The 27,464-nt window shown below is 45.5% G+C and overlaps 1 protein-coding gene across 1 annotated transcript in view; it reads left to right on the plus strand.

The window, feature by feature from the left end:
• Window positions 1–1,711: 1,711 nt before the first annotated feature.
• The window catches only part of NSMCE1 (NSE1 homolog, SMC5-SMC6 complex component), a 35,505-nt gene continuing 9,752 nt past the window's right edge, over window positions 1,712–27,464 (plus strand). Inside the window, 2 exon segments of the mRNA XM_070363105.1 lie at window positions 1,712–1,841; window positions 9,041–9,187. Coding sequence (XP_070219206.1) covers window positions 1,712–1,841; window positions 9,041–9,187 — 277 coding nt within the window.

Raw genomic sequence — 27,464 nt, forward strand, 5'->3', positions numbered from 1 at the left:
TCCCCTGTTTTTGTTCTATTTTATTCCTTCTGCTCCTGCATCTCCTCTTCCTAAACCATCTTTCCTAAAAGTAGTCAGCAACCTCCACTTCAGCTTCCATGCATCCACTTCTCCTGGAGGCCAACTAGCTTCCTCCCCTCTCTATGGGCTCTTATTGGCTCTCTGATTCTAAATTAGTGTCACTTCTTTCTTGATCTCTCCAGAATGCTGACGATACTGACCATGCCCTACTTCTCAAAACTCTCTCCTACCTATTTACCCCGACACCATTGTCTTGAATCTCTTTCTTCTCTTTCTACCTCCTTTCTTGGCCCTTCGATCTTGAAATGTCCCCAGCGTTTTCTACTCCTGGTCCTCAGTTTTTATTTCTCCACACACCAGGAAGCACACGATTCATTACAAACAGGTGTAGTCTCTACCAAGCTCTGCACAAACACTGCCATGGGGAAGGGCAGGCTGAGTGTCACTACATTGCCCCACTTTTCAAGAGCTGTCAGATACCTCAGAGTTTTAACTGAAATGCTTCTACTTTAAATAGGGATGATGGGCTGAAACTTTGCCAAAAACTTTGCAGAGTAAATAAAGCATGGACGGTCTCATTAGGGGTGTTCTTTTCTTATGTGACTGCCCCTAAGGCAATTTATAAGGTATGCTTTATTAGTAATGAAAATTCACATTTACTGAGGGTTTACTCTGTGCCAGACACTCTTGTAAGTGGTTTGCATGTATTAACTCATTTAGTCTTCACAACAACCCTATCAACAAAGTGCTATTATTATCCTGCTTTATAGAAGGAGCAAACTGAGGTGGGGAGCTTCAGTACTTTGCCCTGGGTCTCAGAAGTTTTAAGTAGGTTTCAAATCCAGAAGGCCCAGCTCTGGAGCTCAAGCTTTTAACGACTGTACTCTACTGCTTTCCTCCCCGTGTAGATGAGGGAACTGAAGTCCAGACAAACTGAGAAGTTGTCCAAGATCACAGGAGTGGAAAACCCCTCAAGAAGACTTGAAGCTATCATCACAGGGATAGACACTTGTACTTTCTACTGGTCTGTAATCAGTTACCTGTTGCCCCTGCTAGACTGCACGACCAGCACTCAGACCAGGGTCAGGAATACAAATATGTGTAAATATGAGTGTCCAGGAGATGCAAAACAGTCCTTTCACCTCTATTAATAACGTCATTTACTTCTCACAACAATCCCCAGGTAAGACAGTAGTTAACATTTAATCACTTCCATGCACCATTATCGCTTTTAAACCTCACAAACACACTGTTTCATTGGTAATATTATTATCCCCATTTGACAGAATAAGAAGCTGAGGCTCAGTGCAGCTCAGTGACTTGCAGAAGATCCGGCAACCAGTACGTGGCAAAGCCAGGATTCTAGTTTAGGCTCTTTGACAACAGAGGCCTCGTTCTTGACCATGGGGCAAACACTATCAGTTCTACAGATAGGGAAACTGCCCCAGGACAGAGCATTTAGTTGTGCCCATGAAATCGAACCCACTAAGTAGGGCACACAGTACTCTTGTTCTTCCTCTTATTGGGCCGCGGGGTGCCACTGCGAGGTGGGAGGCGGAGGACGAGAAGAGGAAGCCCTTTCCCATAAGGTACAGAGAGTCGCGTAGGATGCGCTAACTCCGGACCTAATTGACAGATCCCGCGGCACCATGGCAACGGCGCGGGCTGCAGAACGGAAGTGCGTCACCCTATGGGAGGGCTAGATCTGCGATGGCAACCAATGGGAGCGCCATATCCGCGTTCGCCCCGCCTAGAAGGAGGAGCCGAACCCTCCTTTCTGCCTTCGTCGTCGTCTGTGTGGACTGCGCTTGGGCGCTGTGGTGGGTAATCCGGGCGTCGTGGCGGGAGGCTGAAAGGAAAAGAAAACGGCCGCCTGGAAAGGCGAGGGGCGGGCAGCAGGTGCGCGTCAGGCCCCGGGGTCGGTCCCGTGCTGTGCCACAGGGTGTCGCCGGGGTCCGGGGGCCTGGGGCTTCTCAGTTCCTGGTGGGGAAACTGAGGCCCCGAAAGGGGCAGCAGAGCTAGGCAGGCTGGAAGCTAGGCCGTTACACGCAGACGGACGTTTTAAAGCCGTAATATTAGGTGGAGAAATACTTTAAATCAGAATATTAGGTGTAAAAGCGAAATACAAAATTGACCAATCTGAGTAAGTACGGCCTTCCACTGACCATGGTTTCAGTCTTGACAGCCTCTATGCTTCCCCACTATTTTGGGTACAGAACTTATTACTTTGTACAAGTGCGCAGCTCCTTATTTCAAAGCCCTGAGGCTACATGTGTTCAGAATCCCGAATTTCTCGAATTTTCCAAAGGTAATGTGCATACATTGTAGGTCCTGTCATATCTTCAGCAGGGTCTTGAGCAGTGTCTTGTAATCTGATACTTTTTTCACAGCTAAATATATGCATATGTACACTTATGTATAGGGGGTAAACAACAACCCTAAATAATCTCACCTTAGGTTAGATCAGGTTTTCAAACTTAAAAGATTTGCTTTTGAGAATGTGTTCGATTTGAGAATTGCAGAGAAGGGACCTGGATGATAATTTTATTGTTCACTCATATTTCTTGAATATTTGAACCAAGGGTGTCAGAATTCCTAACTCTGCTTTTGTATGGTCACTCCCTGTCTCCATTACTAAATCTGTTGCCTTCTTCCCTCTCAGCCTCAGGTTCCTTATCTGTAAAATAGGATCATGCTTTCTTCATAAGATTCTGACAAGGATGAAATGAGACTGTGCCCATGAAGCGTTCACACTGTGTCTGGCACTTGGCACAGATGGTTATGTTTGAGATTTTCTTATTCTACAAACTTTACTATGTATACATTATTTGGGTAGGTAGTACATATCCATGGTTAACCCCTGCTCCCTTCATAGAGGCAAGTGACTTCTCTGCACAAACAAGCCAGTATGTATTTTTCACCCTCACTTCCCCCACTGCTTTTCCCCCAGATTATAGCACTGTATACGGTTCTGTACCTCTTCCTTCTTATTAGCATTAATTTTGGCTATTCCTTAACATACTTACATAATTTTCTTTTTTTTATTAAGATAGTAACACACAACTATAAAATATATGTTTGAAGAACAAAAGTACAGTGACCATCCACCACCTAGTTAAGAAATAGAACATTATCATTTTCTCAAAGCCTACATTAAATTCTTTTCTTCCCTCCCCAAAGATAACCACTGCTCTGAGTATTGTGTTATCATGCCCTTGTTGTTCTTTGTAGTTTTTAGTATTATCTCATGAATGCAATGTATGGTTTTTGGATTTAATATAAATGGGATACAAATACATATTTTGTGTGACTTGATTTTTGCACATGTTATGTCTAAGAGATGCATCCATATTGCCATGAGTAGCTCTACTTCATTGCTGCTTTGAATTCCATGGTATGTTTATAAATGCTTTTATGTAGATATTCTTGAAACTGTTGCCAGATTTTTGCTGTTACAGCATGCTACTTTTACCTTAGGAAGTTTATAAACCTACTTCCTGAGGTAAATGAAAGTTTCTGTAAGGCATATACCTAAGAGTGGTTTTGTGGGGATATCAGATTTGCTAATGTTATCAAATAAACATCTGAAGTAATTATAAGGGCTTATACTCTCACCAGCAGTTGATGCAAGTTTCAGCCTCAACCATTCTTAAGAATGTATGCCTGTCTGGTGATGGATAAGACATTAATCACTATGGTTTTAACACTCATTTGCCTGTTGAGAGAGTGAACATTTCTTATCTTAGTTTATTAATCACTTGTGCATTCTCTTCGTAAAATTTTCCATGTTCATTTTTCTCTTCCAGTTGTCTTCCTCTTACTGATTTGTAAGAGTTTTTTTTTTTTTTTTTTAATCTCATTATGGATCTTTTGTGGTTTAAATGTGTTTCAAATATCTTCTAGTTTGAGCTTGTCTTCTGTTTCTGACTCCCCTGCTTTCTGTTTTTGGTGAGCAAAGTTCTTAATTTTAAGAAAGTCGATTTATCAGTGTATTGTATGGTTGGTTTTTTCGTATCTTTTAAAGAAGTCCTTCCCTACCTTTGGGTCCTAAAGATAAACTCCTGTGTTGTCTAAAAGTTTTATAGTGTTCCTTTCTTATGACCTTAACCCTCAAGAATTGGTTTTTGTGGATACTGTGAAATAAGGGTCTAATTTTATTTTGTTCATGTATGTATAATGGGCTGTCCTGGCACCTTTCATTGAAAAGTGCTTTGCCCTGGAGTTCCATTTCTGCAGCATGCCAAGTATCCATATAGATACCCTTTTCTATTCCTTAGTTGTCTGTTCTGTTCCATTGGCCTTGTTTGTCCATTTCTGTACTGTTATCACAACTTTATTATTATTATCACACTTTTTTCATTACTCTAGCTGTATATATTCGGAGAAGGCAATGGCACCCCACTCCAGTACTCTTGCCTGGAAAATTCCAAGGGCGGAGGAGCCTGGTAGGCTGCGGTCCATGGGGTCGCTAAGAGTCAGACACGACTGAGCGATTTCACTTTCACTTTCATGCATTGGAGAAGGAAATGGCAACCCACTCCAGTGTTCTTGCCTGGAGAATCCCAGGGACGGAGGAGCCTAGTAGGCTGCAGTCCATGGGGTCGAACAGAGTCAGATACGACTGCGGCGACTTAGCAGCAGCAGCAGCTGTATATTAAGTCTTGGTGCCTGGTATGACAAGTCCCCCGGGAATATCTCTGCCATTTTGTGTTTACATTTTCCATTTACATTTTAGAATCATCTTGTCAAAACATGCAGTCATGCCCACCAAGCCTGTTAGGATTTTGATCGGAATTGTTTTGATTCAGTTACATTGGATCAATTTGAATTTTAAAGTGACTGCTTTTAACTTTCATCCTTAAGTGCTCTGTGTGCTGTGGTTTTTGTAGATGTCATTTAGTAAAGGAAGTTTCCTTTTATGCCAAATCTGTTAAAAGAGTTTTTATATGAACAAATGTTGAATTTTATTAGCTATTATTTTCTGCATCTATTAGGATGATTGTGTGCTTTTTCTCCTTTATTCTGTTAATGTGATTGTTGATGTTGTTGTTTAATTGCTAGGTCATGTCCAGCTCTTTTGCGACCCCATGAACTGTAGCCCGCCAGGCTCCTCTCTCTATGGGATTTCCCAGGCAGGAGTACTGGAGTGGGTTGCCATTTCCTTCTCTGGGGGATCTTCCCAACCCAGGTTGCTCACATTGATTTTGTCCCCTGACCTCTCCAGCTTTATTGAGATACTATTGACAGATGCCATTTGATTGACTTTCAGTGTTAAAGCCTTGCTTGATCACAACATATCATTCTTTTTGTGTTGCTGGATTCGGTTTGTTAATGTTTTTGCTTAGGCCTACTGCATCTGTGCTCATGAAAAATATTGAACTTTTCATTTTACTTTCTTTTGACGTCTTTGGTAGGTTTCTGTGCCCAACTTATGTCAGCCTTATCAGATGCTTTGGGGACAGCTTGCTCTTTTTCCGGCTCTGTGATAGTTTGTGTAACATTTGAAATTATTTGTTTCTAGAATACTTGGTAGAACTTCTTGATAAATCTGTTGGGACCTGAAGTTTTCTTTGTGGGAAGATAAATTTCCCGTAAAATGTCTATAATGGTTCTAAAATTGTTTACGTTTTAAAATAATCTTTAGTTTTGAATGAATTCTTGTGACTTTATACATATTTAAAATTCAGATTAATTTGTCTGTAATATCTTTTTAAAACGTTTGTGTCTGCATTTGGTTTCCCTTTTTCATTCCAAATGTTATTTATTTATAAATTTTCTCTCCTTGAAAAATCTTGTCAGAGGTTTGTCACTTAATTATTTTTTTCAAAGAATAATTTTAGTTCTGTTGATCTTTTCAGATATGTACTTATTTTCTATTTCATTAAGTTCTGGTCTTTGTTTTTTTTTGTTCTTTAACTTTCTTTGTGTTTAATTTGCTGTTATTATTTTTATAGCTTCTTGATATGGGTGTCTAACTCACTAATTTTCATGCCCTCCCCCCTCAAGTATATATAAAAATTTAAGGCTATTAATTTCTTTCTTCTGTTTTAGTTTCCTTCCACTGGTTTCTGTGTGTAATATTTTGTTATTTTCAGTTCAAAATATTTTCTACTTTCCATTAATAATTCCTCTTTAACAATGGCTTATTGAGGAGTATGTTTCTTAAATTCTAAACAGCTTTTCTAGTTTTCGTTTCTGGTTTCCACCTGTCTTGCACTGCTGTCAGAGAACATATTCTGAATGAGACCAGTCCTTCACAGTTTGCTGAGACTTGCCTTCTGGCCCGTATGTGGCAGTTTGCAAAATTATTCTGAGTATGCTTAAAGATTCTGTATTCTGTTGCTGTTGGGTGCAGTGTTTTATTCATGTCCATCGGATTAAGCTTTTTGCTGCGTTTTACAAGTCTTCTCTATAAACTTACAGATTCTTTTTATTCATTTTATCAGTGATTGAGAGGACTATGTTAAAATCTTCCACTACAGTTATGGATTTATATGTTTATTTTTGTAGGTCTGATTATTTTTGCCTTAGCTGCTTGGAGGCTCTGATATTAGGTGCTTAAATATTTAAAATTGTTAGAGCTTCTTTGGAACCGAACCTTTGTATCATTTTATGGGGACCATCTTTATCTCTAGTAATAATTTCTGCCCTAAAGTCTGTTTTGTGTCATATTAATATTTGGTTAGTTGGTATATTTTCCTATCCTTTTACTGTAAATTTTTTGGCATTCTTATGTTTTAGAAGTAACTTCTATGTCATATAGCTAGGTTTTATTCATTATTCAATTTGGTAAGTTTTTGATCTAACAGCCTGGCTGCATCATCTATTTAAAGACCCATAGTTTCTAGAATAAAAGTCCACAGAATATTCTGTTCTTATCCCTGGAACAACCACTGACAATTAAGGGTGTACTCAGTACTAAAACGGACTTCCCGGGTGGCTCAGTGGTAAAGAATCCACCTGTCAATGCAGGAGACGTGGGTTCGATCCCTGGTTGGAAAGATCCCCTGGAGTAGGAAATGGTAACCCACTCCAGTATCTTGCCTGGGAGATCTCGTGGACAGAGGAGCCTGACGTGCTACTGTCCACGGGGTCGCAGAGAGTCAGACATAGCTGAGCAACTGAGCATGCACACACAGTACCTAAAAATTGAATGAATGAATGAAGATATCCTGTCCTAATGACAGGAAATACACTTGGCAGGACTTGAGCACTTTCTGGAGCTGAGTCAACCCCAGAGAAGAGGAGGATCAGAGTTTGAAGATTAGGTCTGTGGTGTCTCTATGTCTGCGTGGACTGTAACATCGGAACCAATGATTCCGAAAGGAGGACTGCAGGGAGGAAAAGGGTTGAGGAAGGAGAAGGTGGGTCCAGCTGAGGGTTGGTTGAGATTGAGATGCTGGTGAGATATACTCGAGGGTAGCTAGCAGGCAGGCAGAGGGGCTGGTCATGAGATAGTGCGTCTTCTTAGTTTTGAGGCTTGGCCAATGATGCCTTTAGAAAGAAGAGTAACCTGCGTATCTCCTGGTCCTAGTTCTTGGCAGACCCTTGGTAGTCATATTTCATTTAAACTGCATCATATGTGTTAAAGATAGTATTATCCCCATTTTATAGATTAAAAGACTGAGGTTAAGCATATTAGCTAAACCTCTGTTTATTCTGTGTTACATTTCCCTAAGGTAATAGCGACTTTCTGGTAAGATCATGGCGTCATGGGAGGTGGATGTGAAAACCTCAGGATTCCAAGCCCCTCTGCAGTCAGAACTTCCAGAAAAGACCTGGAGATCTGCATTTGTAATACACAAGTTGGGTGATTCTTAAGATCAGGCGAGTCTGGCAAGCACTGGTCTCGGAGCCCTCCGTCTAGTTCTAAATAAACCCCAGGTCTTACCCCTGCACTGCGCCACCTCTCTGTGGCAGGAACAGGCTTTTAGATCAGACTTGTGCTTTTTTTTTTTTTTTTTTTTTTTTTTATCAAGGCTCCTTTTATCAGCTCTGATCTTTGTGGTTTGTGGAAAGATAGCGTTTTAGTAGAGAGCAAGGAGATTTTCACAACACCCTGCAGTCCCAGCACAACAGTTGTTTTATCAGTGGTTTGGGAGAGGAGAGGGAAACCAGCTCTTATTGTTTCCTCGCAGCTCTCTAAGCAGTGAATGTTATTCTAATTTTATAGTGAGAAATGGGACCTCAGCTAAATTTATCCCAGACCATAGACCTGGTGGGAGGTTGAGCCAACTTTCAGACTCGGAATTGTCTACTAGTAAAAATGGCTAACTTTTTTTTTTTTTTTAATAGCATTTAGACTGTTACCACCAGGCTTCTATATGTATATTTTAAATTGAGGTATAGTTGTTATACAATATTTTAAGTTTCAGGGGTACAACAGAGTGATTCACAACTTTTAAAGGTTATACTCCATTTATAGTTGTCACAGGCTGTTACGTTCTTTGTTCGTTTATCCTCATAGTAATTCTAAGGAGGATGTTTCTGTCATTCTCACTTAACAGATCAGACGCTGAAGCGCGTAGAGGGTCCATTTCCCCATTTCACACCCCTCTGTGGTGGAGCAGCCTGGGAACCCCGGCGTTCTGGCTGCTTCCAGAGTCCATTTTTTTCACCAGTTGTTATTGTTTAGTTGCTAAGTTGTGTCCGACTTTTGTGACCCCATGGACTGTAGCCTGTGCGGCTCCTCTGTCCATGGGATTTCCCAGGCAAACACACTAGAGGTGGGTTGCATTTCTTTCTCCAGGGGATCTTCCCAATCCAGGGATTGAACCCACGTCTCCTGCATTGGCAGGCAGGTTCTTTTCTACTGAGTCACCAGGGAAGCTCAAGCTTCTTACCTCTGCACAGTACTAACGTGCGTCGTCCCTGACGTGTGTCCTTTTCACCTTTTTACTAATCAGCGTGATGAACTTGATTCTAGAAACTATCACAAACTTGTAAATTGGAACGCAGCATGGAGTATCACTTCTGGTGTGTTCGGACGTGACTGGGTTTCCTTTGCTTCCTTTTTTAGCTCCTCCATCCATGCAGGGCAACACGAGGAGAACCGGCGTCATGACTGATGTCCACCGGCGATTCCTGCAGCTGCTGATGACTCACGGTGTGCTGGAAGAGTGCGATGTCAAGCGCTTGCAGAAGCACTGCTATAAGGTCCATGACTGTGAGTATCCTGCTCTGCTCCCAGGCTGCTCTGCTGCCGTGTGATCAGGGACTAGTGCCGTTGGACCCACACCGCGCACCCAGTCTGCCCATACTCCTGACCTGGGCGTTCAGGTTTCTCACCAGCCCATCTTTCTCATCTTCAACTCTTGATTTTTTTTTTTTAAAGTAACTCTGACGTTTAGCCCAGTGGCTAAGAACCTGGACTCTGATGGCTGGATAGTCGTGGTTCACACTAAAGCTCTAGCGCCTTCTCCAGCCCGAGTTTCTTCACCTCTGAAATGAGAATGTTTGTTTGTACTTGGCACCCGGGGTGGCTCAGAGGCTTAAGAGACATGATACGAACTACACATCTGGCATGGGAGGCGCTCAGGTGGCTGTTGACGTAAGAGGGCAGCTTCGCACAGTGGTGGAGGGCACAGCCTTAGACTTGGCCCAGCTGGTAAAGTTCACCCCTGCCTTGTGCCAGCTGTGGGCCTTGGGAGCGTCTTCTCAGTGGGTTGTTGGGAGAAGCGAAGATAATACACGTGGAGCACTTAGAGACAGGACCTGGTTTCAATAACTGGAGGTCTCAGTAGAAGCAAGAGGATCCATTTGGACAGATCAGTGAAATCCACGTTCATAGATCTTACTCAGCTGAATGTCAGTGTGGGTAGATCTCGTTGAGTGAAAAAGTTGGTAAATTATACCTATTGTACTTGTGCTAAGTTTTTTGTAAGACACAACGATCTTTATTGTTCGTGAATACATACATCTGCGTGTAAAAATCTAAAAGTGGACTCTCAAAGGATGTGGGGTGTGCTGTAAGGTGCTTATCTTTGGGGAGAGGAGGAGCGGGATCATTTTGTCATTAGAAATCAATGGACACCTCATTGTCTATTTTGTTCTTTGAAAAAGAAAAAGACTTGAAGTAAACATGGGATTATTAGGATAGTGTAGTGGTTGTCCTGATTAACAGGAATAAGTGTTTTTTTATTGTATGTTTTTGTCTTTCTGTAGTTTTGTGAGTTTTTTTGGCTGTATCAGCCCTTAGTTGCGGCATGAAGGCGCTTCCTTGTGTCACGCAGGATCTTTCATTGCGATGCGCGGACGCTCTAGTTATGGTGTTTGAGCTCAGTAGTTGCAACAGTCAGGCATAGTTGCTCTGCGGCTTGTGGGATCTTAGTTCCCCGAACAGGGATCGGACCCATGTCCCCGCCTCCCGCCCTGCATTGCAAGGCAGATTCTTAACCACTGGACCACCGGGGAAGGCCCTCTTTGGGTATTTTTAATTTTCAAAGGAAATAGCTAAGCCAAGAGGGCTGGGGTAAGGTGTGAGCGGGGCACTGGGGACACTGGTCAAGGGACCTGAGACTAGCTGCCTTGTTAGAGAACCGTAGTCTGTGTTGTGATGGAGGCAGAAGCCAGGTCCCCAGGAGCTGAGGGGGGAAGAGCAGTAAGGGAAGACAGGGAATACAGAGCAGTGTCCTTCCCGATGTGCAGGAGGAGGTGGACAGAAGGGGGTGGCGTTCAGAGAGGAGGCAGGGTTTGAAGTGGCTGGTCTGCTGATATGTTCATGGGAAATCCTGGGAGCTGGATGGTGCATGGCAACAAGTTAAAAAACTTGGAGGGGCCCTCAGTAAGGAATCCCTTTAAACTCCACTTGATCCTTTGTGTCCAAACTTAATTGACGTATGAACCTTGGGAAACTCTGGACAAGAACATATGCTGTGTGGGAAGAGAACATGTTCTTGTGGTGTGTAGGTTTACAGGTTATGAAGAGCCCATAATTGTACTCCATAGTCGTGGGTTTTTTTGTTTGTTTGTTTTTGTTTTTTAATTCTGTGGACATTGCAGACCTTCTGGAAGGATTTGAAGCAAGACAGTGACATAGTTATTGCTGTGCTTGAGACTTCCCTCCTGGTGAAAATATATCTGCTCTGATTGCCTGTACCGTGGTGGATCGGGGTCTTTGGTGAGAGCCTCAACCCTCTCCAGTATTCTTGCCTGGAAAATCCCATGGGCAGGGGAGCCTGGCCAGCTGCAGTCCACGGGGTTGCAAAGAGACATGACTGAGTGACTCATACTTTCACTTTTCCTTTATAGAAGTGGAATATTACACCTATTAAGCTCCCTTCTCTTGCTCTTTAAAAAATACAGCAGGACTTTAACCTGGCCATGAGTGTCCTTCAGCGATAGGCAGAGTCATGTTTTTCTTAATCTTACCTATGTGACCGTTTCTTCTCTCTTTTAGTTTGTTATCTAAGTCCTGACTGTGAGCTTTATTGTTGATGGGGAAGTTTCAGAGCTGACTGTAAGGAGCTGTATGATGCCTCAGTACTAAGAATGAAAGTGTTTTTGCCTTTATTTGACCTTTAAAGTTGTCATGACCTAATTTAGGAAAGTCCTGTAAAATGTGTCTAGGAATTGATTTATTCTTCACATTTCATGTACCATTTCTGTTCATCAAGATCTGGTCATGGCTAGGATAGTCAGGATAGAACTGCAGATGTGTTCTCCCATCTTTCATTAAAAAAAAGGAGAGCGAGAGAGAAAAGCTTGTTTTTAAGTGTCAGTGTTATTTGAGAGATTAATATCCCCAAGGGATGATGAAAAGAAATCATCTAAAATTAAGTAAAAGCTTAGAAGACCAATATTATTAATCTCCTATCATTTGAAGAGATTCCTAGGAAATTCCCCATTTACCAACTAGAAAAATGTTTAGGTCCTCAGAGGAGGACGAAGCAAAGAAGTCATTGAAACTGCAAGTTATTCTTGCAGTTTCCCGTAGCGTTTGTCCCTTTTATCAAAACACTTCCTAATTTGGGCTCCCCTGTTACTGTCATTAGGGGAAGACCAATTCCCCACATCTCTTGGCTAGTAAAGAATTATTATTATTATTATTTTTTTGACATCCTGGTATGAAGCCTTGGCCTTTCTTCCTGGCACTGGAGCAGCTTCGATTTTGGCCCAGGGCTTGTGTGCAAGCATGTGGCCATCCGGCAACACTTCCTGAGACTCCCCGGTGGGCCAGGCCTCTGGGCAAGGGCTGATGACACAGAGATAAACTTTACTCTGGGTTTTGTGAGTCATGTACACACAATCAGACAAGTTCAGTGTAAGCCCCTAGATGGGCGTAGGTACAGGAGGCCTGTGGAGTGCTGGTGAAGACTTGTACTGGAGGATTTCCCCTTTTGACCGGGTTAGAGCAACAGGGACTCTTTACTTTCCTGTCTGAAGCAATTGAAAAATGGACAAAATACTTGCAACCCTGAACTTTAGTCAGTGAAGGACAGTGATCTCTTGAGAGGTGAGCAATGAGGGTTTTTTCCATCTTGACACCAAATATTCATCATCATTTTTTTTTTCCCCCCAACCCTACCTTCCCAGTTCTCTGCATACCAACTGGGTATGCAGTGTTCAGTGTCCAAGAACTCAGTTCAGTTCTGACACTATGTACCTGGAGTTAGGTGTCAGATCCCACCAGTGAGGGAGGGACTTAGTCCCATGAGATTGCACCTACTTCCTGTGCCAGTTGCAAGTCCTGAGCCACCCATTCTTCTGACTGACTGACTGTAAATCAAGGGTTCTCATGACACCCTCCTCGGGTTCAATACTTTGGTAGAATGAGTCTTAAAACTTAAAAAAACATGTTACTTGCCTTTGCTGGTTTATTATTTGTCTGACTGTTTGCATCCCCAGGGACTGTAGCCCACTAGGCTCCTCTGTCCATGGGATTCTCCAGACAAGAATACTGGAGTAGGTTGCCATTTCCTCCTCCAGGGGATCTTCTCAAATTAGAGATTGAACCCACATCTCCTGTGTCTCCTGCACTGCAGGTGGATTCTTTATCCATTGCACAATTGGGGAAGCTTTTTAAGTTTATTGTAAAGGATATAACTCAAGAGCAGTTGTACAGATAAGATGCAAAGCCAGGCTCTGGGAGGCAGGGGTGGTTTGGAACCTCCGTGCCCTCTCTGGGTGCTCTACCCTCTTAGGGCCTTGATGTGTTCACCGTCAGAGAAGCTCTCCATATCTCAGCATTTAGGGATTTTTTAGTGCAGGTTTTATCACATAGGTGTGATTGATGAAATCATTGGCTAGTGGTGATTAGCTCAATCTCCACTCCCCAGATTTGTGGAATGAGGCTGAAAGTTCCAAGCACCAAATCAAGGCTTGGTCTTTCTGCAAGCGGCCCTCATCCTGAAGTTAGTTAGGGACCTGCCAAGAGTCATCTCATTAGAACAAAGGACCTGCCTGTCACCTTGTCACTCAGGCAATTCCAAGTGTTTTAGGAACTGTGTACCAGTAACCAGGGACAATGACCAAGGATCTTTCTTGCACCACAGGGAAAAGGGGGGTGAGCACTACAGTTGCCTCCACTCACTGCCATGAGAGCGTCTTCAGGCCATGGCACAGGGGGACCAGGCAGAGCCAGACAGACTCTCTGAGTTGAGGAGGAGCTGAGAGCTCAGGAGACGAAAGCAGCTAGGGTTTGCAGGACAGGGTACTGGAGAAGAGAGGTGCATGGAGACAAGAGTAGAGATCTGCAGAGCACCCCTCCACTCCTGTCAAGGGTCGAGCTGAGAACTGATCAGCAAGGAGCTCCCTGAAGCTAAGGAAAGAAACACTTGAGAAAAAGCATTAGGGAAGCAGTGTGGGATTTTCACATGGGGCTGGGAATAGTGCCTGTTCCAGGCCCAGATGGCTTCCCTGGTGAATTCTACCAGACCTTCAGGGAAGAAGTAATACCAGTTCTACCTTAGCTCCTCCAGAAAACTGAAGAGAACACTTCCCAACTCATTCTGTAAGAGTTGCATTATCCTGATACTAAAACCGGATAGATACTGCAAGGAGAGAAAACTAAAGACCAAGATCCCTCATGAATGTAGATACTAAAGTTCTTTTTATCTATTTATTTTTGGCCATACTGGGTCTTTGTTGCTGTGTGTGGGCTTTTGCTACTTGTGGTCTGTAGGTTTCTCGTTGCCGTGGCTTCTCATCTCTTGTGGAGCACGGGCTCCAGGGCACGTGGGCTTAAGTAGTTGTGGTGCATGGGCTCAGTAGTTGTGGCTTAGTTGCCCTGAGGCTTGTGGAATCTTAGTTCCCCGACCAGGGATCAAACCCATGCCCCCTGACTTGGCAGGTGGATTCTTAACTAGACCACCAGGGAAATCCCTGTAGGTGCTAAAATTCTAAACACAATTTTTGCCAGTTTCATTCAGCAATATGTAAAAAGGATGATATGAAATGACCAAGTAGGGTTTACTCCAAGCATGCAAGGGGTAAGCACTTGAAAATCAGTCAGTGTAGTAATTCACTATATTAGCAAACTAAAAAAGCAAAACCGTAAGATCATCTCAGTAGGTGCAGAAGAAGCATTTGACAAAATCCAGTTATCTTCGCTGACATGATGAAGCAGAAGTCTCTTACAGAAAACCAGTGAGATCCTCCTGAGCAGGGTGTAAGCAAGATAAACAGGACCTCAAGGCTTAGAGCAGGAGAGAGGAATCAACAACTGTCTGCACAGAGCTGAAATATCTAAAGTCTATTCTGATTTGAAAAAAAAAAAAAAACCTTCAACGAATAAATAGGAAAGGAAGGGAATTTCCTTAACCCAACAAAGGGGATCTATGTAAAACTACAGCTAGTATACTTAATTGTAAGAGACTGAATACTTTCCCCTTGATTTCAGGAGCAAGACAGGAGTGTCTGTTCTCATCATTTCTGTTCGTCATTGTACTAGAGGTTCTAGCCAGTGCACTCAGGCAAGGAAAAATAAAGGCATCCACATTGGAAAGGAAGAAGTAAAATTGTCCATTTCCAGACGTACTCATCTGTGTATTACAAAATCTGATGGAATCTTTGAAAAAGCTACCAGAACTGATAAGTGGATCTAGTAAAGTTGCAGGTTGCAAGATCAGTATACAAAAAATCATTTGCATTTTTTATGTGTTAGCAGTGAATCATCAGAAATTGAAAAAATTTTTTAAAGCACCAAATTTATATAGCATCAAAATATGAAATACTTAGGAATAAATCTGACAAAAATTTGTAGGGAGCCCTGTAAACTGGAAATCCCAGAATACTGCTGAGAAAAACTTAAAAAGAGCTAAATAGACACACCATGTTCATGGGCTGGAAAATTCAGTATTGCTAAGATACCAGTTTTCCTCAAAATGATATGTGTTAATACATTCAACTCAATATCACTCAGACTGAAATGATTTGGTGGCATTTCAGGGGGCTTCAGGGAACTCTGATCCTTGATGTCTCAGCACAGAAAGAATCCAGCGAGAGGCAAAGTGATAGGTAAGAAGTGATTTATGAGACTAGGATGCTTGTGAGGCTTACAGATGGGCCAGCAAGAGGGTGGCATGTGCCGAGGACCTAGTGGGCTCCAGTTTTATAATCACAGAGAAGTGGGAAGGAGTTGAAAGACTACCTTCTTCCTTATTCTTGAGTAGATATCATGCTTCCCTCATCAGCTTCTCCAGGTTGGGCAGGGGAGTTTTTCTTGTTGCTACATGGTCAAGCTGGGACTTGTCATGGCACAGTGGAAATGAGCAAAAAGGTAGTAACATATGCTAAAAATTGTAAATCATTTCAGGTTTTAGTATAATGTCACTGTATTCTTAGATTTTTAGTTTTGGTGCAAGCAGAGGAGTGTGTCCTAGGAATCATTAGCTCACGGGCAGGATGTGGGTCTCATGCCACCACTGTTGTAGTGTTGTTATTTTAGGGTGGGTCTCATGCTCCTGCTGCATGGTTTTGTTGCTAAGCAAGCCTTCTTGGTTTTGTGGTCAAGCAAACCTGCTTTCTTGAGTGATGGTTAACTTACGGGGGTCTCCCATACTTCTTGCTTTACTTACAGTCCCCTGAAAAGTGAAAGTCGCTCGTCGTGTCCGACTCTGGCCTGGTAGACTGTAGCCTACCAGGCTCCTCTGTCCATGGAATTCTCTAGGCAGTAATACTGGAGCGGGTGGGTAGCTGTTCCCTTCTCCAGGGAATCTTACTAACCCAGGGATGGAACCCAGGTTTCCCACGTTGCAGGTGGATTCTTTACTGTCTGAGCCACCAGGGAAGCCCTACAGCCCCCTAGTGGGATTAACTGTTTAATTATCTACTTTTTCCCTTTACTCTGTTCCTATCAGAATTCCAGCAGGGTCTTTTTTTTTTTTTTGTAGAAATTGAAAAGCTGATTCCAAAATTCACATGGAAATCCAAAGAATCAAAAAGAGCAAAAACTGTTTTGAAGAAGTCAAACTTAGGGTTATTAATGCTAATTAATTATCTGATTAATTAGGTTAATTAGGTCAGTTAAGATGACCTGATTTTAAGACATTATATAACTACTATATCAAGACAGTGTGGTATTGGCATAAAGAAAGATCTACAGGTCAGTGGAATACAATAGAGACAGCTGATTTTTGATAGACATGCGAAGGCAACTCAGGGAAAATAGTCTTTTCAAAAAATAATGCTGAAATAATTAGATATCCATCTTCAAAAAAGTGAACCTGAGCCAACTTTGCACCGTATATAAATGTTAAGATTAATCATATACCTAAACATAAAACCTAACACTATCACACTTCTAGAAGAAAATATAGGAAGAAACCTTCATGACCTTGGATTAGGCAAGATTTCTTGGATATGATCCATAAGAGAACGAATTATTAATTGCACTTCAAAATTTTAAAATTCTGCTCTTTGAAATATACTTAGTGCTTAGAGAATGAAAAGACAAGCCAAATACTGAGAGAAAATATTTGCATATCACATATCTGATAAAGGGTTTGTATCCAGAATATATAGAGGACTCTCAAAACTCAACACTTAGAAAAATACAACCCAATTGAAAAAGGGACAAAAGACTTGAACAGACACTTCACCAAAGAAGTTCTGTGGATGGCAGACAAGCACACGAAAAGATGCTTATCCTTTCATTAGACCTTAGGGAAATGCAAACTAAAACCACAGTGAGAGACCACTAAATGCCTGTCAGAATAGATGTGGTTTAAAAGACTGTGTATCATGTGTTGGCGAGACAGCGGAAGAACTGGAGCACTCACCTCCTGTTGGGTATAAGATGCTATAGCCATCTTGAAAAACAGGGCGGCAGTTTCACAACAGCTATTTCTCTCTCATGTATTTGTTTTTAGGCTCAAGAAATGAAGATATGTGTCCACACAAAGGCTCACGCCTAAGTCTTCAGAGTAGGTTTACTTGTAATGGCCCCAAAATGGAAAAAAAAAAAAACCTAATTGTCCCATCGACAGGTGAACTGATACATGGACTGTGGTGTTATCCATCTGATGGTGGGTTCTACTTAGCATTAAAAAGGAACGAACCATTGCTATGTGCTACGTTATCAATGAATCTCAACATGGTCATGCCCAGTGGGGAAGCCAAGCAAAGGGGAGTATATACTGTACGAATCCATATATACACAGTTCTGGACAGCTCATACTTAGCTGTAGTGAGAGAAAGGAGTTCAGCGGTCTCCTGGGGATATGGCGCGGGGGAGGGTAGTGAGGGGTGGGAGAGGGATGACACATAGACATGAGGAGACTTGTAAGTGGTGACGGATATGCTTAGTATCTTGATTGTCATGGTGGTTTCAAGGGTCTTATTAAATTGTGCCCTTTAAACTTGTAGGTGAATTGTATCTGAACAAAGCTGTTTAAAAAAAATCTGCATTTAAACCAGCTTTGCTACTTGGTAGCTGTGTAACCTTGATCAAGTCACTCAACCCCAGAGCTTTATGAATGGAACATGCCGCATGTGTTCTGTGGCCTGTCAGTGCCGTGTAGGGAAGTCAACAGGTTTCCAAAATGTAGCTCATTCTCTTGGTCTCATAAGGCCCTGTGTCATCAATGTGGGACTCAATGAACATAGATGCAGCATTCAGGAGAAGTATTCTTTCTGCTTACCTGGAGAGGCCCCCTCCTCGAAGTGAGGAGGCCCCCTCCTCAAAATGACTCCAAAGACAGTTGGCGTTCAGTTTCCTAAAAACAAAGCAAGCATGGAAACCTGAATTTTGAAGCCTTTGTAAGAGGCCCAGGAGCCCTTGGGAAGTAGGTATTTCCTCCTGATGATGTCAGGGAATGGTGTTGCCCACCTTGGGGGATTGAAGGGGCCCCAAATCTGAACCTGACTCTTGGTTGGAATGTGTGGCTTTAAGGGCAGAAGCAAAATGTCACCACGGTCCACAGTTTCATGGCAACAAGTCTCTCAAAGTTACTTGCCTTGTTAAACTCTGGGGGCTGGTCTTTCTGGTTTTGTGTGGTTGAACGTGTTGAGTTTTAGGAAATCATTGGGTGCAGCCTCCTTGTCTTAAGAGCAGGAAGTAGAAATCCCTGGAGTGTGGATTGCTGTGCGGCCCCTTCTCACACAGTGGCTCTGGGCTCCCCCCTCCACTGCCCCGTGCTGCCTTCCACATTAGCGCCAGATTCACTGAGGGCCTGCCTGGATTGAAGCTCCTAGCCTTGCTTTTTAAATTTATTTTTTATTTTGAAGTAGTTCCAAACTCACAGGAGAGTTGTAAGAACTTCCCCTACCCTGAATCATCTGAGAGTAGGTTACCAGTTTGAAATTCTGTTACCCCTACATTCTTGGGGTGTTTCCTTCTAGCAAAGACATTCTCCTACGTAACCACAGGACGACCATTAAAACCCAAACATTAACATTGATGCATCACTATCATCTGGTCCACAGATCCCGTTGGAGTTTCTCCCGTTGTCCCAATCATGTCTTTTTTAGCAAAGGAGCCACCCCAGCGTCACGTGTTACATTTCGTTGTCATATACAGTTTGTTGGAAGGACAAATTAGGTAGAATGTCTAAAATCTTAGATTGAAAAATTGACACATTATTTCAGTGAGTAGAATAAGCAATAGGATGTTCAGGCAAAAAACTAGTGAACTGAAGTGCATGTACCAAAAATAGGTTAGGGGACACTTGTCAGAGGAACGTGGGAGTGATGGATATTTTCTGTTTGTCAGACCTCTCCTCCTCGCTTTGTTTTTCTCGTGTGGGTTTACACGGCCATTTCTGCGCTCAGGGCTCCGGCTCATGGTGCGTGGCCTGTGTTAGTGGCGAGGCAGTGCTGCTGCCCACCTTTCCGCTTAGTATTCCATCCTGTGTCCGCAGTCACGTTTAAACTCACCTTCTCTTTCCACAGAGGACTCAGTGATGATCAGATGCTGGCTCCAGATAAGTTTTCCTCCTACTTTTAACGATCTCATTGCACATTCCTCTCCTTTCACTGTGATAATAACCTTACTGCTGTCAGCCCGCTTGCCTTTCCAGTTAATCAGGGGGGATTACGCGTGTGCCCATAACTGAAAAGTGGCATAAAATTAGCATGAAGAGTAACATCTCCAACAGGACTTGATGAATTTTCAAACATATGGAATTTCACAGCAGGCAGCTGTGATATGTGCTCAGGCTGGAGCTTTTGGGTTCTGGAAGTTCTGCAGCCAGGAGGGAACGAATGCTGTGGCTTTCCCATCTCTGGCTCTTGAAAGACTCACTGCGTCCAAGTCCGCGGGGTGAGGTTGTGGCGGGGTGGGCACGGTCCCTCCCAGGCCAGCGTGGATCTGCTGAGCTGGGACCTCGGTGTGCTCCACGCTCTCCCAAGCATGGGCCTCATTAGGTCCGAATGTGTTTCGCACTGCGTCCCCCCAGGAGGGGCGGACTTGTGGGTGTGTGGGAGGACTGGCAGTGAGTTCAGCAGGAGCACCACACACACCACTGGCAGGAACAAGGAAGCCATTTCTTGAAGATGTGAGTTCAAATCAGGGACTTGGAAAAGTTTTTTGGTTTTTTGTTTTTTTTCACTTTCTGTCTTTGCTTTCTGTTTTGTAAAGGAAATCTGATTTACTTCATGGAAAAGTTGTGAGGGTCACACAGGGAGCTTAGGTGACGTGCGTGGCTTAGCGTACTTCCTGCTCCTTGCGGCCCCTTCCTTCCTGCTCGTCCCTCCCCATAGTGTCCACTCTCAGATCCCGGGGCTGGGGGTGGGGAAGTGAGCCCCAGAAGGTCTGTGACGTTGGTCCTCAGTGCAGTGGGAATTGCGATAGGAATTCGTAAGCTCAGTCTCTTTCTTTTTTTCCCTAAAATTATTTATTTTTGGCTGCACTGGGTCTTCACTGCTGCGCGGGCTTTCGCTAGTTGTGGCGGGCGGGGCTGCTCTTGGTTGCCGTGCACAGGCTTCTCATTGCGTTAGTCTCTCTCGTTACAGAGCATGGACTCTAGGGCACTCGGCCTTCAGTGGTGGTGGCACGTGGGCTTAGTAGTTTTCGGTTCCTGGGCTCTAGAGCACAGGTTCAGTAGTGGCGGTGCATGGGCTTAGCTAGTCTGTGGCATGTGGGATCTTCTTGGACTAGGGATGGAACTCGTGTCTCCTACATTGGCAGGCAGATTCTTTACCACTGAGCCACCAGAGAAGCCCTCTATAAGCTGATTTTCTGATACTGGGGTTTTCTTAGAAAATCTAGAAAGTGTGGTCATCGTTTCCTCGGAGAAGGAGATGACGAGTGCAGGTGCCGAAGGGGTGTGAGTGCCAGGGGAAGGCTAGCACAACTGAGTGTAGAGCGAGCAGGCACACACGAGTGTGGCCGGGAGTGGTGGGAGCCACGGGTGGCTTCCAGGTGGGTGGTGGTGGTGCCAGGATCTGGTCTCACCCCGGTTGCACGTGGAGGACGGGCTAGGTGGTGGGGACTCAGAGGAGGGCTGCAGTGAGCAGAATGGAAGTGGTCAGTCCTCTTCTGACAGCACTGCAGCCTTGCATGCCTTTCAGCCCCTTCCTAAGCCCTGCTGGGAATGGGCCGCTGAGCCAATTCCCACGTGTATGAGGTGTGGGTATTAAGCAAAGACCACCCAGATGAGGACAGGCGAGAGCTGTTTACTTAGAGCTTGCTCTCTCAAGGCACTTGTGTTTTGGAGACCTGATGGCAGGCTGAGGAGTGGGGAAGCTCCATGGTAGGGGAGAGGGAAGGCCTCGGCGGTATCCCGATTGGAGGCTGCGGCTCTGGAAGCTGGAGGCAGGCTAACTAGAGGCAGGACAGCCTGTGATGGGTTTGGGGGAGCATTCTTGACTTTCTCTGGTTGGGCCTAAGACAAAAATCAGGGAAGCTGTCAGTTATTAATCAAGACTTGGTCATTCTACAGAGCTTACTGTTGGCTTCCTATAGGTGATAGGTTGGTTTCCTGGGCTGGTTGGTGCCGACTGTGGATAAGAGCCCTGTTTTTATACATGGTTATTGTCGGTTTGTACATCAGTCTGTCAGATGAATGTGTGTGACACAGTTGTTCCTTTGAGTTGTTTCCACAGTTGCTTCTCTGGTGGACCTGGGACACTGTGGCCTCTGTAGTCTCCCTGTGTCTTTATGGCAGGGTTCCAGCCCAAACCACATTTTGAAAACTGGTGCTGTCATTGGGGTCTAGTTTGCAAGTGTAGTTTTTACCCTATAGTATTTCTAATTTTTAAAAACTTTTTTTTTTTTTAAACTTTTCTCACATGAGAAAAAACAATTTTTCTAATAAAAATCTAAAAATTGGGCACATGCCTGGTGCAGAAGAGCCCTGCCTCTTTCGACGGGACGCTCGCTGTCCACTTCATCCTCTGTGCCCGCTGCTAGCCACATCTGTGCTTCCCGCCCGGCCTCCATGGACATCTGGCTTGTCAGTCTCCACAGCTCTGCTCAGATGAGCTTGAGGGAGAAGCTCAGGGACGAAGCTGAGCTGCTCGGTCCAGCAGGGTGGCAGCCCCGCCCTGCAGAGCCTTCATCAGCTCCTCGACTGCTTGGATGGTTGCGGGTGGGGGCTGCCACGCATCTCAGTGATGGGTGGACCGCTTGTTTTCAGAGGGCGAGATGAAAATGAGAGGCACGTGAACAGCATCAGCAGTGAAGTTCTGCTGAAAGTGGTTGGGTTTTCTGGGGTGACTCACAGTGTGATTTGGACTTTGCCCCACCTCAGTACCATCATGATGGGAGTCCTGTTGCTCCGTTGCCAGAAGTACTGACAAATAGGCCTCGGCCAGGGGAATGGCTGACGAGTAGGCTTCCTGCACTTATATGGACAGTTGGCGTCTGTCCCTGTCGCCACTCCAGCAATGTTATCATGGGTTTTAGGGCACTTAATGCATGTGGCCGAGATGCTGGAACTATGCCGAGGGCTATAAAGTAAGTTTTATGCCCTGTCATTTGAAGTAAGGCCCAAGAGTAGACTTCCTAGCCGAAATAACCTCTTGATTTTGGTGGGGGGAAATGTCTATACCTGGAGACACATCTCTCACCAATAGATTTTTTAAAAGAGCCCATTATTAAAAGCCTGGTCACTCTGCACCATCAGAGCCCTGAGCTAATCTCTGTTGTCACAGGACACTGTCATTTTTCCCTTTTTTGTTTCAGACTCCTGAGGGTTAATGGCACTAGGATGTATTGTTGAGTGTTGAAATATTTTTTTAACCTTTTATTATGGAAAAAGAGAGATAAGGAGAGAGAATAATACAATGCAGCTTCATGTACTCGTCACCCGGTTAAAACAACTCATGACTAATCTTATTTTATCTGTGCTTCTAACCGGTCCCTCGTATCATTTTGACGTAGTTCTCAGACCTCATTGTATTTGAGTAAGAATTGTTTCCTTTTTTTAAAAAATGAATGCTCAAGTTCTTTGGTTGCTGTGCCAGGCTGAAGGCCACATGTTTGATTTCTGGTCCAGACTTTGTCACCTGCCCTGTGATTTTGGTTAAGTCCTTAACCTCTCTGACCCTTGGTGTTCTCTTTTGGAAAACAGACTCTACTGTATCCCCTTGGCAGTTGTTTGTGGGGCCTTTGATGAGATCCTGAGGGAACGAAACTGTCGCAGGTGCTTATGGATGGAGAGAACTCTTGCCTAGTCTGTGGGCTGTCCTCCTTTCATGCCTGCTCTTCCCAGCACTGTTCACTGCTCACCACGGAAGTGCCATTGTCAGCTCCCGTCTTCCAACTCGCCTATTGCACTGTTGGTCAAGAGGACCATCTTCCCCAGGCAGTTAATACGAAAGCCCCAGGCTGGGACGTGACCTCTCGCATATCTCTGCGGCCCAGTGTGCCTGCCTGCTGGCCTTGCCCAGCCCTGGGGTCTGCTCCCTGGCCCGCTGTGCCCCAGTGCCCGTGTCTGGCCTGGGTCTGGGCTGCCCTGTCTTCAGTGCGGCACTCAGGAGAACCACCCAGCTCACCCCACCAGATGAGAGGGTTCTGATGGGGCAAGTTGGCCCATGCGTGGTTCAGTCCCCTGGGGTCTTATTTTTTGCTGTTATTTCCTCTGCCTAAAATAGTATTTCCTCTGCCTAAAAATGTCCTATCCGTGGTGCCTAGTTTGGAACAAAACTATTTGTTGCTCAGAAGTTAGGGCAGCAGACTTCCTGCTGCCCAAGCATGCAGTGAACCCTGGGTTCTCATAGGTTTCTGGGGAGCAGAGACTGATGAATAAGAAGTCCGCTGGTTAAATTAAAATTTGTTTTTAAAGAAAAAGAGATAATGTATACAGTGATGGCCAGAAAAAAGTCTCTCAGAAGCAACTTAACCAGCCACAACTCCTCAGAGAAGCGTCTCGTTGGTTCTCTGCTGCCCCAGCCTGTCCATTGCCCTGAGTCCCGTTTTTTAATTGCCCCTACGGGGGGGCACTTCCTGCTACAGAAAGAGCAGTTCTGTTCTCTTTTGAGTCCTCTAGTTCAGTTCTTCCCGTAGCTGTGATCTGGCCGAATGGTCAGGGCTGGACCTCCTCTCTTGGCTGATGGATGAGATGTTGGCCGGGCCCAGCTCCGCGCATATCCTTTGGGCATGGCCCTCTGACGTCCTTCCCAGGCCCTGCCTGCACACTCACTCTCTTTCTGTGTTGGCTGCATCTCTCTTTGTGACTCTAAGGGCAAGTTCTAGAGGAATTAGATGTGACTTTGGTGGGGTCTGGGGCAGGGAATGTTCCCAGGGGACACTTGCTCTGCTCCCCAGAGGCCCCGAGGGCTCTTCTTCAAGTCCATGCTTGACCTGGGCTTCATTTCCGCTTGGAGGAGCTCGGGGCAAGTGCTTTAACTCTGGTATGTAAAGCTGATGATAGCAACTCACCTTATGGAGTTAGTGTTCTTGCAGTGATGAAACGAGCCCTGCATTTACAGGCCCGTTGTTCTCAACCCAGCAGTAGAACTTCACCACAGCCCACAAGAAAGGCATGGGTACGCATGCTGTGCATACAGGGAGAGACAGCACAGGGGCGCCGAGGATCTACAGACCCTTGCTTGGTCCAGCCATGGTGCCGAGCATGGTCATTAGTGTGGAGGCACCCAGCCTCTGACCCAGAGCTACCCACAGAAACCGGATACACTGATACCTAAAGCCTGTCGTTTTTCCTTAGTTGATTTGGAATCTGAAGGGAAGAGCCATGTTATTTGTTAGTTTGCTAAAGTCCCTGGAAGTGGTAGAACCAAGACTAGAAATAGTTGCTTCAGAATCACGTGATACACTCGGTGTCTCATGCCCGGTATCATGACCCTGGACTCATGGGATACTGGGGCCAAATGGATCATTAGACACTCGTGTAGCCCAGACTTGCCAGCTGTAGCTTCTCTACTATGGGCTCCAGGGAGAGGGGGCAGAGCAGTGAAAAGTAGCTGCTTTGAAGGCACGGAAAGCGCAGCAGCACCTCACGGTCACAGCCCCTCTCCCTCTGCAGCGGCTGCGCTGGAGCCACCCCCAGCCTGCCCTGGGTCGCTCACTCAGACTGAGAGGCTGTCTGATAGGCTGCACATGGGCCCTGGGCCCACTGTTGGCTGACCTGGGACCTGACCCCCGACCCTGCCCAGCTTCCTGCCCTCCGGTTCTCTGGTTGTGGGGTCTCTTCTCCCCCCAAAGTCACGCATATGGCAGAAAAACTCCAGGAGTAGGACAGCCAGCTCTGGTGCCTGGAACAAAGTGTGAGAGGGGAGGATGTGCCTGAGGACTCTGGGGGGACAAGGCAGAGCCCAGGACCCTTGTCTAGTGGGCAGGGCAGCGAGGGGGCGTCTGGGAGCCTGAGGGGCGGAGCTTGGCTGGTTGGAGCTGGGGCGGTGGAGGAGAGAGGGTGGAGGGAAGTTTCCTAGGTATGTGTGAGGCCGTGGGGCACCAGGTGGCCTTCAGGGATCAGAGGAAGGGAGAGGCGGGCCTCGGGGGCCCCAGAGGGGTGGGGCGGGCCTGGGCTGGCCCTCCTGCTGCCTTGGTTGCCCCCAAGAAATCCAGTTGGGGAGGGGGTGCTGCTGAACAGGAGGAAAGCTTATTCCCAGGTGATGACGTGGTACCGCGTGTCTGTGGGAACCACGTGCAGGTCAGCCGAGGTGAGGACTGTGGCTGAGCCCTGACGGACGCTCACACTCACGGAGGGCGGGGTGAGTGGAGCAGACAGGAGCCCCTGAGCAGGGGGTGGGCTGCTGCAAGGACAGCGATAGGAAGTGGGTTTTTTTTTTCCTTAGATGAAAATATTTTGAAAACATTCATGTTTCTGAAAAGCAAGGCTGGACAATGAACCAGAGGTGGTGGGCGAAGGGAAGCACAGGGCGGCTATTAGCTCATCTCTGCAGATGGGCTTTCTGGAAAGTCCGAGGCAGCAGAAGGCTTTTGATCCGCCCCCCGAGTACATTTTTCTGAATGGCACCCAGGAGAGGCCTTTTCAGTGGAAAAACTGAATTCTCACTTTCAAAGGAGGTGGGACTTGCCGCTGTGTGTCACTTGGGGTAGATGGGGTAGCTCCTGTCCATCAGCAGAAGGGGGGTCTTGGTGCCTGGGCCTCCCCTCTCCATGGCCGAATTTTTCTGGGTCGAGGAGTCCACGGTGGAGGTGCTCTGCGTGGCGTGGGAGAGGAGGGGAGCACCAGAGCAGCTTTTGGAAAATAGTGTCCTGCAAGTTGGCTTTCGTACTAGTGAGAAGGAGGGCTCTTGCTCAGAGGCTCAGAGGCAGGAAACGTGAGCGTGTCTCACTCCTCTGATCACAGTTTTACAGCATCTGTGGCCACATCGTCACATTACTGAACAATTTTTGCCACGTCCATGTACCATGTTTATTAATATGAATTTTTTCTTTCAGTTACTTTTTTTTTAAGTTAAGTAACTTAAATCAAGGAAGGTTAGACCCCCGCTGTGATGCGCATCAGTATTTCTGTCCTGGTCTCCTCAGCTGTGCCTGTGACACGGCTGTTGCCCTTACATTGGCCATGACCTCCACTGCCACCAGAGTGACCTTTTGTTTTTCTAGACTTTCATAGTATTTAGCAATTCAAAGAGCTTACACATACCTCTCTCTGTAAGAAGCCAAACAGATATCAAGTGCCCTGGGCTGACCCCCGGCTCACCTTAGTTCCCTTCCTAGCAGTGGCCTTGGTCATCAGTGTGGTAGATAACCTTTTTTCCTGCAGCATTTTGTTTTGTTGATTTTATTATTGCTTTATTCATAAATGTTATGTTGTGTGTTTTTCTGCCCTTTTTTTTTTTTTTTTTTCCCCTTGGAGTGATTATTTTTCTAAGGCACAAATTTTTCGAAATTTGTTATTTTAGTAAGTGAAAGCAGTAATACGTGCTCTGGGTTTAAAAGTCTCACAGGGACTTCCCTGGTGGTCCAGTGATTAAAATCCCTGCTCTTCTGTTGCCAAGGGCACAGGTTTGATCCCTGGTTGGGGTCCCTGGTTGGGGAACTGAGATCCCACATGCAGTGAGATGAGACCAAAAAAAAAAACAAAAACAAAAGAAATGTCTCTCAGTTCAGCAGGGTGAGTCCAGGACACAAGGCTGACCATGTCCCTCCTGTGCTCCCAGCTCTGAAAGGCTCCCGTGGCCCCCGGAGGACGGGCACACACCTCTGTACCCTCCGGCTCACGGGGCCCTGGGCCATCTGGCTCCCACCTTCCGCAGCCTCCGCAGCCCTCCCGGCCATCACTCCTTCCTCAGCCAGTCTGCTGTCCATCCTCCCCGCCCCTGCAGTGCTCCCCGGGCTCTGTCCTGGGCTGATGGCCCTGGAGAAGGGTGCTGGCTTCCTTGTACATCTCTGGGCAGCACCTCCTGCCATCAGGGGCAGCAGGAGGTGGTTGGCACTCAGGTCAGGGGCTCCCAGTGAACCCTGGGCAAGTGTGCCCCCCTCTGCAGGCAGGATGGGTTCATAACTGTGTGAACAATGCTCAGATCAGGGCCTTACCCGGGATGGGTGCTCTGTGTGAGCGGCTGTTCCTACCATGGGGTTGTTCTTCACTGTTGCAGCCCCGGGCATGACACAGGGCCTGTGTGTCAGT

The sequence above is a fragment of the Bos mutus genome, chromosome 25, assembly GCF_027580195.1.
Source record: "Bos mutus isolate GX-2022 chromosome 25, NWIPB_WYAK_1.1, whole genome shotgun sequence".
In the NCBI taxonomy this organism is placed as follows: Eukaryota; Metazoa; Chordata; class Mammalia; order Artiodactyla; family Bovidae; genus Bos; species Bos mutus.